Source organism: Panthera tigris, chromosome A2 (genome assembly GCF_018350195.1).
Source record: "Panthera tigris isolate Pti1 chromosome A2, P.tigris_Pti1_mat1.1, whole genome shotgun sequence".
Lineage (NCBI taxonomy): Eukaryota > Metazoa > Chordata > Mammalia > Carnivora > Felidae > Panthera > Panthera tigris.
The window spans coordinates 80,179,635-80,192,540 of NC_056661.1; the positions used below are offsets into that span (position 1 = coordinate 80,179,635).

The 12,906-nt window shown below is 38.6% G+C and overlaps 1 protein-coding gene across 1 annotated transcript in view; it reads left to right on the forward strand.

Moving 5' to 3' along the window:
- The window catches only part of RELN (reelin), a 524,409-nt gene that overhangs the window by 297,014 nt on the left and 214,489 nt on the right, over positions 1-12,906 (forward strand). The window contains exon 10 of the mRNA XM_042964909.1: positions 1,448-1,688. Within this exon, the coding sequence (XP_042820843.1) occupies positions 1,448-1,688 (241 nt within the window). The remainder of the gene's footprint in view (positions 1-1,447; positions 1,689-12,906) is intronic.

A 12,906-nucleotide genomic window follows, 5' to 3' on the forward strand; every position in this document is an offset into this window, starting at 1 on the left:
TACCACTAGTTTGCATTTTAGTACCACTTTTAATCTTAGCTAAAAGCAATCATTTTTACTATAGCAGGTTTCTACTTTGGTAGAATAAAATGTTTAATAAAAGTACTTTTATCATATAGCAGAAGGGCCTGGATTCTAACAGATATATGGTAAAAATCATGTTAAATTATATCAAGCTTTTAAAGACTGATCTGGATGATGTTGTGAAGAATTATAGAGCAATTAGTTTTCATGGAAAATCTCACATTCATATAGACAAAACAAATAAAAATGTATATGATTATTAGAAATAAAATAATACCAGGCAAAGACTTATAAAACAACATACAGTGGTCTCTGATTGATAGAAAATTTCAAGGTAAGAATCAAAATTAAGAAAATACTTTTATTGTTTTTTCTCATTTTTTTAGTATCAAATAAAATAAACTGTGAGATTATTTGAATTATTGAACATTTAGTGTCTACCACATGAAAAAAACTGTGCTGGGAACACTTTTTTTTGTAGGCACCATAGAAGCGTGTGCCATTTTCTCTTCCATTATTCCTTTACTGGCTTACTTGAATGCACTCAGTGTCTGCCTTTTGTTAAAAGTAACGCTCTCCAACATAAGGGAAGGGAAGCAAAAATAATATAAAAACAGGGAAGGGGACAAAACAGAAGAGACTCTTAAATATGGAGAACAAACAGAGGGTTACTGGAGGGGTTGTGGGAGGGAGATGGGCTAAATGGGTAGAGGACATTAGGGAATCTACTCCTGAAATCATTGTTGCACAATATGCTAACTAATTTGGATGTAAATTAAAAATATTTTTTTTTTAAATTAAAGCTCTCCATAGTTTGGCTATGCTAGAATGTATTATGCTAAGCAAAATAAGTCAATCAGAGAAACACGAATACCATATGACTTCACGTGTATGTGGAATTTAAGAAACAAAACAGATGAACATATGGGAGGGAGGGGGAAAAAAGAGAAGAGAAGAGAAACAAACCACGAAAGACTCTTCATGATAGAGAACAAACTAAGGGTTGATGGAGGGCAGTGGGTGGGGGGGATGGGTATCAGCAGAGCATTTGTGATGAGCACTGGGTGCTGTCTGTGAGTGATGAATCTCTGAACTCTCCTGAAACCAACCTTGCACTGTATGTTAACTAACTCAAAATACAATTTAAAGAAAGTAAAGCCCTTGAAGACATTTGATGTTAAAACTGTCATCACTTAATATGGACATCTTAATCATCAGTGTATCCCAAAAGATTTAAGGGCTGTGGGAATAATGAGTATTTAATCTGTAATATATATAATGTTGAGATAATGAAACTACAATCTTAATTTAAAAAATTGATCTATAAGAAAGAAAAAAAATGGATACTGTTGAACTTTATGTTTCATTTATTATATGGCACTCTATTGTATGGCACCAATTCCCATCTCACCATCTGTTCCAGAGCCCCTTCCAACATCAGCACAATCATCCATATCCTCTACCTTCCTGAAGACGCCAAAGGGGAGAACGTCCAGTTTCAGTGGAAGCAGGAAAGTCTGCATGTAGGCGAGGTGTATGAAGCCTGCTGGGCCTTAGATAACATCCTGATCATCAACTCAGCTCACAGACAAGTCATTTTAGAAGACAGTCTTGATCCAGTAGACACCGGCAACTGGCTTTTTTTCCCAGGAGCTACAGTTAAGGTTTGAGCTCTTTTTTGTTTCTTCTCCTCCACTCTAAGACCTAAAGCTTATTAATAAATCAAATCAAAGATAGCTATTCTTACCAAATCCATTGGTAAAGGAATAGGTAATATTCTTATTTATGTTACCTTCTCTTTTAAGGATGGGGAGTCATTGGTACAAAAACATTCACTTACTCATCCATTTAATAAGTATCTTTGAGGACTCACTGTGCCATGTCCTTGGCTGAGCCTAGAGAATATAACCACAGAAAGGCAGATATGTTTTTTCCCTTCACGTGGTTGTCAACTTAGTGGAGGTAGTTAGATATGTCAACATACACATATAAAACAGCATAATTTCCATGATTTGCTGGGAAAGTTAGAGTGCCCTGGAAGTACAATATACAATACGAAACCCAGACTCAAGCAATTAGGAAAGCATTCCAGATAGGGAATCTAAGCAGAGGTCAAAAGGTAATTTGGATTTGGCCAGGTGGGAGGAATAGTGTTTCTAAAATCAGAAATCTCATACATAAAAACTGGGCAGTGAGAGCACAAAGCAAAAGTCTTAGACAATGTTCAAAATAGTTGTCTAATATTTTGAGTCGAGACTTGGATTAGTTGAGTCTGGAGACGTGGCCAGTGACAAAACCTTGAAGGTCTTGCAAGCTGCTATAGAGTTTGAACTTTATCTTGGATGTGTTAGGGAGTCACTGAATTGCTTTTTTTAAATATATACCTTTTTATTTGATTTTTTAAAATATACTTTTGAGGATGGAGGATGGAATGGATGGGAGAATGTACATGTAGGGAGACCACGTAGGAAGCTTGTAACAGAAGTCCAGTGGGAGATCATGTTGGCCAGACTTAGGGGAGAATGTGGATGGATTTCAGAGATTTTTAGGAGAGAGAATGGAGAAGATTGGGAACCAATTGAGATGATGAGGGAATAGCAGGTGTCGAGGACAAGATTTGGGCAGCTGGGCGGATGGAGGTGCCATTCATGGAAACAAGAAACAGAGAAGGAGAAGCAGGCTCACAGAAGTTGAATTCACTATGGAATGTTGATCTTCTTTTTTAATTGAGATATATTTGATATATAATATGGCAGTTTCAGGTGTGCAATATAATGAGTTAATATTTGCATATTTTGCAAAGTGATCATCATAATAAGGTTTGTTAACATCCATCAGCTCACATAGTTACAAAATTTCCTTCTTGTAATGAGAACTTTTAAGATCTATTCTCTTAGCAACTTTCAACTATACAACACGGTATTATTAACTATAGTCAGTCTGCTGTACATTGTAGACATGTTGATCTTGATAACCCTGAGGACAGGCAAGAAGAAATATAAGTTGGGAATTTAGATAAAGCTATCAGGAACTCAGAGGAAGTTTGGCAATTATCAGCCTTTTGAATAGAAATTGAAGTCATGGGCTTGCCTGCCCAGGGTATGTGGAACAAAAACTTGTGCCTAGGTGATTATCAAGAATGCCATTAGACCCCTGACTGGACCCTCTCAAGTTTCCAATATATTAAAATAAAATGCAAATAAAGCTTAGAGAATTTTTTTAAATGTGACTCACTGGCACAAAAAAATCTTGTGCTGTGGGAGGAGGTGAGATCACAGGAGTAAAAGCAAGTAGAATATAAACATCTAAGATGCACACCTCCTTTTTCAAATTCTAGAAAAAAGATTCAAAACTATTTAGAAACCCTTCAACACAGGAAGTCCCCTGACACAATAACTTCTTGTTTAACAGATCAAACGCTAGGCATTTTACTTTCAGTTGGTGAAGCCACACAATTGACTGACATTAGGAACAGACATCCTCCTTGCTCAGTATGGGAAAACACCCAGTAAACTGTATGGAAATTCCTTCTGACAAAGACTCTAAAACTTTGGTCCCTTTACAAAGAGTCCATGGATTCCTTTCATGTGGATGTAGAAAAGAACCTTTGTAAAGATATCCCATGTCATATCCCACTACCACTTGATTAAGAAGGATTTCTGTTGACGTTGTTCAACATTGGCAAGAAGACACAAAAACCCAGGAAACACATGGAGACCTAAGGTCCTGGGATTCACATCCTTTTCCTATGATGATCATTTATCACTTCGACTCAGTAGCCTTTACTGTAGAAATGCAATTTTTTTGCCTTGTTTTATAAGCTGTTATACTAATCTAATTAGCCATTCAGTTTCTTAATCGTTTGTATTGTATCCCACCCATGATAAAAATGCATGAAATGTGGTTTTGCTTCAGTAGTGATGTTCGATTATATTACAAGTTTGTGTGGGTTATAGTTTTGCTTTGTGGTCCATCATCCTACTCCCAAACTTACCATTCACACATTTGAGACTTGACCAGTGACCTACGAAAAAAACCACTGTAGTAATGATATGTATCATGCTCTTTGACTTGGCTATCAGGTAGAAATTTTTCTCTGATGTTTCTTTCTGAAAACTCTTTTTAAAACTAAGAATTGTCATTTTAAATAATCTGCATATCTATGCTTTTGCTTTCTGGCTCAAACATCTGAGCATGAAAAAAAATGCTTTTGCTGGGTGATGTGAAGTTCTAGACATAAAAACTTTATATAAACTGTATGAAATTTCTTCATTAAATACGGCTCCTTGGGGTGCCTGGATGGTTCAGTCAGTTAAGCATCTGACTTCAGCTCAGGTCATGATCTCATGGTTTGTGGGTTCAAGCCCCGTGTCAGGCTCTGTGCTGACAGGTCAGAGCCTGGAGCCTGCTTTGGATTCTGTCTCTCTCTCTCTCTTTCTCTCTCTCTGCCTCTCCACTGCTTACACTCTCTCTCTCTCTTTCTCAAAAATAAATAGACATTTAAAAAAATTTAAATATTGCTCATTTACTTACTCTGAAATGAAAACTGAATACAAACACTTAAAAAGCATAAGCATATCTCCATGTTCCTGTTGAACCAGGGCATGTTGTAAACATTGCTTTACTTTGGACTTTAAGTTTTGAGGATTATGTTTGTTTGCTTGCTCTATTTACATATTATCTTTTCTGTGTTCAGTAAAAGTTTCCAAGATGTTTACATCTTAACTAAATTAAAGAGTGAGCCTAACAGCAATTGAGAAAGTATGCTTAATTACAAAATGATTTAGTTAAGGAAAAAATGTCCATGTATATATATATATATATATATATATATATATATATATATATATATCCTCTCATATAATTTTATCTTTATAAACGTGTTAGAGCAGGTGCTATATTAGCTCCATTTTACAGACGTGGAAAGTGGACATAGAGGTGTTGAGTAACGTGTCCAAAATATCCTTCTCACCCATGGGAGAGCCAGGATTCAAATATAGGAATCTTACTTAATCTTGATTTCAGTCACCACATAGCTTTGCTCTTACAGGTCATAAATATAAAGTGGCGTGATTCTGTTTGTACCAGGTTTCTTCTCCACATCCATTAGTTAAATCATCTGCCCATTTTCTTCCCTATCACTCTCTGACTATAGGTTAAAAGATTCTTACCCTATTTCTTCATCTTGCTCCAGCTTTATTCCATTTGTAGTGCATGTTCCTTTCTCCAGATGACTGATTTTTATACATTAGAATTTGGTACATTCAGCCCAAGCACTGGTCTCTTTCTTCTCTTCCACACTGTAACAGTTGATTTCATGTTCATAGTCCTAGCTATTGGTCCATCACAGGTATTGACTGCTGACCTAGAGTGAACTTAGGGGATGGGAGTATTAAAATGTCTTCCTTATGGAAGCAAGAGGCATTTGCAGTAATCTGTATGGGAGGTGAAATAGCATAAGAATGGTGGCATGATCACAAAAGAAAAATTGACAGTCTCACAGCAGCGGCCTGCCTGTGACAAAGGTGTTAAGAGACAAGGGTCATACAAATGGATGCCACTGACAAAAATTCCTGCATCATTCTTTCATAGAAATGCCATGACGATGCTCCCCCCATCCTCAATACCTTTGATGGCCTTGTGTTTGGACCTAGAGGATGCTCCCTAGCGTGTTAATTCAAGGCCCTTTCCGATCTAGGTCCAGCCTAACTTCTCATCCTTGTCTCCTGCTCCTCTGTGCCCCAGCCTCATACAGTACTGCATTTCATGCTCCCACACTTCAAACCTACTTTTCCACTGTTATTTTTTCTCTGCCTAGTAATTCCCAGCATCCTTAAGGACCCAGTTCCAGTGTCATTGTCTGTGTGAGCTTTTGCATAGTAATGTCTCCCTCCTCTCTGTGTTTGTGTAACTATTAGATTGAACAAGCAGGAGGTGGGGTTGGAGGCTGGCTTTGGAAAACAAGTACCTCTGTGTCCCCCAGTGACCATTCAGATTCAGTCTGACAGCTTCTTTATCTCTGCCCTCTTTGTGGGTTCCAAGACTGCTGATAGACCAAATAAGTCATCCAATCACTTTAGTCTCCAAAGCAGTCTCAGTTCAATCACAGATATGATCAGTTTACTATTGTAATCTAAGCTCCAAGCTTCATCTGTAGCTTTTCCCCTCCTCCAGCTTAGGTCTGCTGCAAGGGGGATGGAGGCGGTGATCAGCTCCTTCTCCTTCCTCACCACCCTCATGAGTTTCGGCCTCTGAACCCTCCAGGGCTGGGTCTGCAGGAAGGAGAAGAGGCAAGAGGCAGATATTGTTAGAAGCTGGAATCAACTGCTTTCTTGGCCTAGCAAGAAATCAAAGATGGCTCTCTCGTCAGTCTACCTTTGGGCTCTTTGGAAATCTCCCCACTCCTCACTAATGCTAGGGAATCTCTCACCTGCCTTTCTTCAATCCATGTCTCATGTCTGCGTGCATTTTCAGCCACTGGGCCTCTGGCTAATGACTACAACCTCTTTCTACTGTCACCTCTCCAGGGAGCCATTTGGGGGAGGATCTTAGAAAAACTAAGATCTTGTGTCCATGGGCCCAAGCCTACTCTATAGTAAATACTCGCCTTGGATCAGTGATTGGGAGGAGAGTTATTATTTCTAAGCACAGCCCTCTTCCCCAGCCATCTTCCAGGCAGCTCCAGGCACTGGTCCAAGCCCATACAGTATACTGTCCAAGTGCTTTCCTCAAGGTCCAATGCCCCACGTTTGAGGAGAGAAGAAGGTACCCTCCTCCCCTGATACAGTCATGGATGGGACCCGCAGTTTACCTCCAACCCTCTCTAAAGAAATCCTCTCTCTGCTGTCCAGCTTCCTACTCACGCTAACTTCGAGCTTGTATACCTGCAATGTGAGTGAGTGACTAAGCCCTTTTACCACCTCTTTCACCAGCCACTAGGGTGGCTCAGTCGGTTGAGCATCTGACTTCAGCTCAGGTCATGATCTCACGGTCTGTGAGTTCGGGCCCCGCGTCGGGCTCTGTGCTGACAGCTCAGGGCCTGGAGCCTGCTTTGGATTCTGTGTCTCCCTCTCCCTATGCCCCTCCCCTGCTCATGCTCTGTCTCTGTCAAAAATAAATAAACATTAAAAAAAAAAAGAATGTGAAGTAGTTGCCACCTATTTTCTTGGGTCCTCAAGATACAAAACTAGTTCCATTTCAATATCCTGTTACATGGGGCATATACCTCTATGAAAGAATTGATAACATTGCTTTCCAGTTATTTATGTTTCTGTCTCCTTGGTTAGAAAGTTAGCTTCTTAAGATCAGGGACTATTTCAACCATTTTTGAATCTCCAGTGTTTGGCACATGATGGATTGTGTTAGATGTTAACTGAATGAATAAAAAGCTGGAAAAATACCAAGATCTAGTTACGAATATGAATTCGTATTCAATTCTAGTTATGTATGAATTCTGGTTACTAAATGAATTTCGTATTCAATAATGACTTGAAGGCAGCTGAAGATACTGTGAATGGAACTAGAGACAGTACAACTGTTAAGAAAGTGGGCTTAACTATATGGGTTCAAGTCTTGGCTTTACCATTTGTTAGCCATGTATTTGGGGGCAACTTATTTAACCTCTCAGTTCCTCAGTGTCCTCATCTGAAACAGGGATAATAATAGTATTCACCCCCAAGCTGTGATGATTAAGTAAGAAAATACATATAAAACTCTTAGAACAGTCGTTGGCACATAGAAAGTGTTTAAAAAATATGTCTTCTTTATTGAAACTTTGAGAATAAGCTCCACAGGATGTGAATATAGAGGAAAATATGTAGAAGGCAAAGGATTGAGCCAATGGCTCTGATAATGAGGATGGAGGAAAAATAGGATAGAAAAATATAGACCTCACAAATTATGTCATCCTTATATGTCACTGAAGTACTATCAGAATAAATACATTAAAATGATTAGGCTGAACACAAGTGTTGCCCATATATGTAAGCTTTGGCAGGCAAAATAAATGGTTTCAAGTGGAATTAAATTTCAGTACCATTGATGTGATTGGAATTATTAATAGTTTTTTTAATTTTATTTATTTATTTTGAAAGAGAGCATGAGTGTATGAGAGGGGGAGGGGGAGAGAGAGAATCCCAAGCAGGCTCCACACTGTCAGCACAGAGCCCAATGCAGGGCTCAGACTCATGAACTGTGAGATTGTGACCTGAGCTGAGATCAAAAGTCGGTTGCTTAACTGACTGAGCCACCCAGGCTCTTCAATAGTAGGTTTGATTTTTTAAACACTACGGTTCATAAAACAAGGGAATAAAAGTAGTGAGTATGTAAACTGTCTAGCTGATGATTTTGAAAATGATGTTTGGGAGTGTCAGGTCAAATAGGAAAGATGAGAATGTTTCACATTCTCAGTACATATTTGTCTTCTTTAGATTTTTTTTTTTAGTTTCTTTGGGAATATTTAATTCATTTCATCTGAGCCTGTTCTTATTTATCTCAAGTAGGGCAGAATGATATAAGACCAAATAGAGTAATTAACTTAAGGAGTTTATGTGATCTGGAGAATTGCAATTATAGATCACCAGTTTAAATCTGTCCTGGGTTGGTAGAAGGCCATTACCATCTGTTGGCTCTTTAGTAATTAATATGAAATAGATGTGTAACAGTATTGGCTTTTAATATAAAATCTGGCCTAATATTTGTTGTGCTTTTTGATTCGGCATTGGTAAGCTGCAAGAGGTTATGGAATTAATATGTTCTCCCTATACAGCTTTCTCTATTTTTCCTCCATTCTCTTTCCAAGTTCATGGCCTTGCCTGACTCATCTTCCAATGTTTTTCCAGAAGTCTTGCCCATGTGGAAGAAAAAGCACACCACATTCTTATGCTTCTAATTACCATCATGATGTTTTATTTCCCGCAAATCCCTAAGCAGCCCTTTGTTCATGACCAAGTAGGTGGGGCTCTAAATGCCAATAAATACAGTGCTGCAAGTTAAAAAGCTCCCCAGAGCACCACCCTCATTAGCAATCTCCCAGAGTAAGCAGATCATGGACTCCTAAGGCAAGCTGACTGAACCCACTCAATATTGAATCACCTGTCTTAATTATTGGTTAAGATTATTTTGCCTTCATTTACAGAATATTGCATCCCTTTTCAGCTTTTACAGATGATTTCTAGAATAATCAAGAATTGTCAGTTGTTCCTATTCAAAAGATACAGAGGACACTCTACCAGTTCATCTGCAGTTGCTGGAAAAACTATCACTACCACGGCCGCCATCATATGGTATTGCCTCTCTCTGGCAGGTGGCTTTAGGTGTTTGTGCCACATTCCTCATGCCTGAAGCATGGGAACGATCAATCTTAGGGCAGCTTCTGGTGCTCCAGCCCTACAACAGTGGTCTTGGTTTTGCCATCAAGGTTTAAGGAAAATGAACCGATTTTTTAGCCCTTTCCATTTAAGACCTATAGTATCAAGGATCAGCATTTCACCTTGGGTAGGACTCTCGTATCCAGGAATGATACTTACACTAGCATGGATACTAGATCGTAATACATAATAATAGTAACCCTATGATGGTAAATCGTAGTAGCAACAATAATGGGAGTGGTAGTGATGATGGCATTAGGTAGTAATGATGGAGTAAGGAGTGGCATTTCATGAATGCTTCTTAGGTGCCAGAACTATGAGGAAGGCCTTATCATCCAAGTTTTAAATCTATAGTAGAGGGGCACCTGGGTGGCTCAGTCGGTTGAGTGTCCAACTTCGGCTCAGGTCATGATCTCACAGTTCGTGGGTTTGAGCCTCGCATCAGGCTCTGTGCTGACCGCTTGCTCAGAGCCTGGAGCCTGCTTCAGATTCTGTGTCTCCTACTCTCTCTGCTCCTCCCCCGTTCATGCTTTGTCTCACTCTGTTTCTCAAAAATAAATAAATGTAAAAAAAAATTTTTTTTAATAAATCTATAGTAGATAAACACAGGGTGTCTGTAAATGGAGGGCTAGCACTCCCATTTTCCTTAGTCACTCTTGAAACATCTGGACAAATCCACCAAAGTCATCTCTTTCCAGCTCCTCAAACATACATCCTGCAATTTGAGAACATCCTTAATTTCACGTTCAAAGAGAAACACTAAATGTAAGTTTTTGATGGACCAGCCTGGAGCTGCTGCAGCCTCCTTTCCGAAACTCACTGTCAAAGAGAAGGGCCCAGACATCAAGGAAGTGCTCAGAGGAGAACCCAGGGACAAAGGATGAGGAAAGAGCTGTGAGCAAGTTTTTTGGTTTTGTTTTTTTTTCCTTCTGTTTTCTCGTGTTTTAATAGTACCCCATGAAAGCAAAGTCTCCAAATGAATCTCTATACCATGGAGGTGGATAGTAGTCAAGCAGGAGCTTCATTTTGTTTGTTTACCCTTATCTTTGATGGCAGCCAAAATTTGTATTTTGAAGGCATGAATCATTTGTGACTCTTTGGTATCTGTGTACGTGTGTGTGTGAGAGTGTCTGTGTGTGTGTGGGGGGGGGTGTGTTTTGCTCACTCACCATTAATAAATGTTTATATCTGCTCAGCTGGCCTGGTTACTCTCATCTTGCAAAGACATAAATCACTGGCTTCTGTCAACTCTGGAATTGACCCACAGATTAAATGCAGATCGCTGTCAGATAGGTGCTATTCCCCATATTTTTTATTTTTAAAAAATCTTCCCACTCTGATTGCTGTGCCTGAACCTGCTAATCTTTCTCTATTTATTACCCTAGTTCATTGTGTGGATAGCAAAGAATTCCAGATTACTCCTTCTCCACATTTATGTCAACTTGTGGTGAGAAGTAAATCAATGTTAAATATCATAGACTCTGTTCTGAAGGTTTGTCCTTTAGAATAGGCTGTGATTTGATCCCATGTATTTAAAAGAAATTTTCTTAAAAAGTAATCTTTTTACTTTTTTGAATTTATGCCAGGGATTTAGAGTTATTAAGTATACAGAATTTAGAAAGGCCATACGTTAATCTTTTCTCTATTACAACTTACATTTAGACGGATTGCCTCCTCTTTACTATATCTACTGTTGATAAATATGCAATAATAATGACAATTTTCCTGTTTAACAAACACCAAAGGCCCTAATGAAGACAAGAGCCATTAGGTAAATCAACAACCCATTAAGGAGAAACATCAAGTCTGAACAGGAGAGTCTATTAATTTTCTTATAGCTCGTGTACGTTAAGCATTTGCCAAATTCATTGTCCCAGTGGACACTAGGCAAATCTCCAGTCCTGAATAAGAATTGGAGCTTTCATTCTGAGATTCTGCTGTCACCTAACACTTTTGCCACAAATTGTTGTATTGTTAATGGAGAATAAAGGTCATTATGTCCAAATTATGAAAAAATGTAAATTAATTTGTCTGAAAATTTAAAGTCTTAATACAATTTGAGGCTAATGAAAACAAATCTAAGACAAATGGCAGAAGGAATGATCACACTTAAAGCAGAATTCACTTTTAAAATCTGCATTTTGGGGGATATGTGCCCCTGGCAGATCGATACCTGCCTACTATAATGCCCAAGTTGTCTTCCAGAAATTAAGCACTCCAGAAAAAGTTTTCAAAAATCTATTCAATGATTTAGTTTTTTAGAGTACAAGGACAAACAGGAGGAAATCAGATAAGCTTTCCAGAAATGTGCTTTGCAAGTCGCTGTGCTGGAAACTATCTGGTGTGTAACTTGAGGGATTTGAGTCCCGGCTCTCTAATGAGGATAAACCTGAGCTCAGTAAGACTTGTGGCTAGTCCATGTTCCCATGTCTTTTTCCATTAAGAATCGGAATGTTAACTATGACTTTCTGGCTAGATTCCAGCTTGGTTAATTGCATGCTGTCTACCTAAATTCCCTTTGCCTGGGATGTTCTTCACTTTGGATTGCATTGCTCTTATTGTCATGTTTCCCCCAAGAGGTGGATGCATGACATTGTAGAATGAGCCAGAATATAATTTGTCAAGCTAATAAGAGTACTTTGGGGATGAAGGGTTAAACATAAGTAGTGTGCTTTTCACAATTTCCCTCCAATGCTTCCTATTTGTACAGTAATTAATGTGGAATAGCATTAGTGAAACATGGAATTGAGCCAAATCACCATGACAAGGGTGGCAATAACACGGACTCCAGTAATTTTGATAAATTCTACCGAAAATAACTATTCAAACAAATCTCAAGAGCCTCCCTGACTGATGCACCCTTTATTTTGTTTGTTTGTTTTGGTCTGAAGCTGACATATTTAATCGCTAATTAATTAAAGTAAGGTTTGTTAAGTGAATGAATGAAAATGGGGGCAATTTGCTGATTTCCTGAGATTCACTAGTCTTTAGTAGGCATGCTACCTACAGTATCTCATCTAATCCTCACAATTACTCCCATTTCACAGATGAAAAAATAGCCAGAGAGGCCAAATGGATTCCCCAAGATCAAACCATTTTAGTTTTCGTAGCCAAGTATGTTTTACTATAAAGCCAGCCCTTTTCATTCCTTAGTCTCTTGCAGCCTCCCACGTTGTGCCTGGCATCCTCGGCCTTAATTTGAGAAGGCAAGTCTGAAAACCTCAGACCCTGTGAAACTCAAGTTGATCCCCACAGACAAGGTTAACAACTGCCCTATGGAATTTTACATTGTTATTCTTACTCTCATTACTCCAATTCAAATCTGTCACTATTGCCATTTTAGAGTTGTCATAACTATTGCCAAGTAATTATACACTTGTCACAAAATATACCATAAATCGAATCTTTATGAATCTTGGTACGAAGTGGTTCAAATGTGAATGCTGAACAAATCCAGAAAATAATGAGAAAAAAAATACTCTTTAAGCTCCCTAAAATTCACTCACCATGGTTG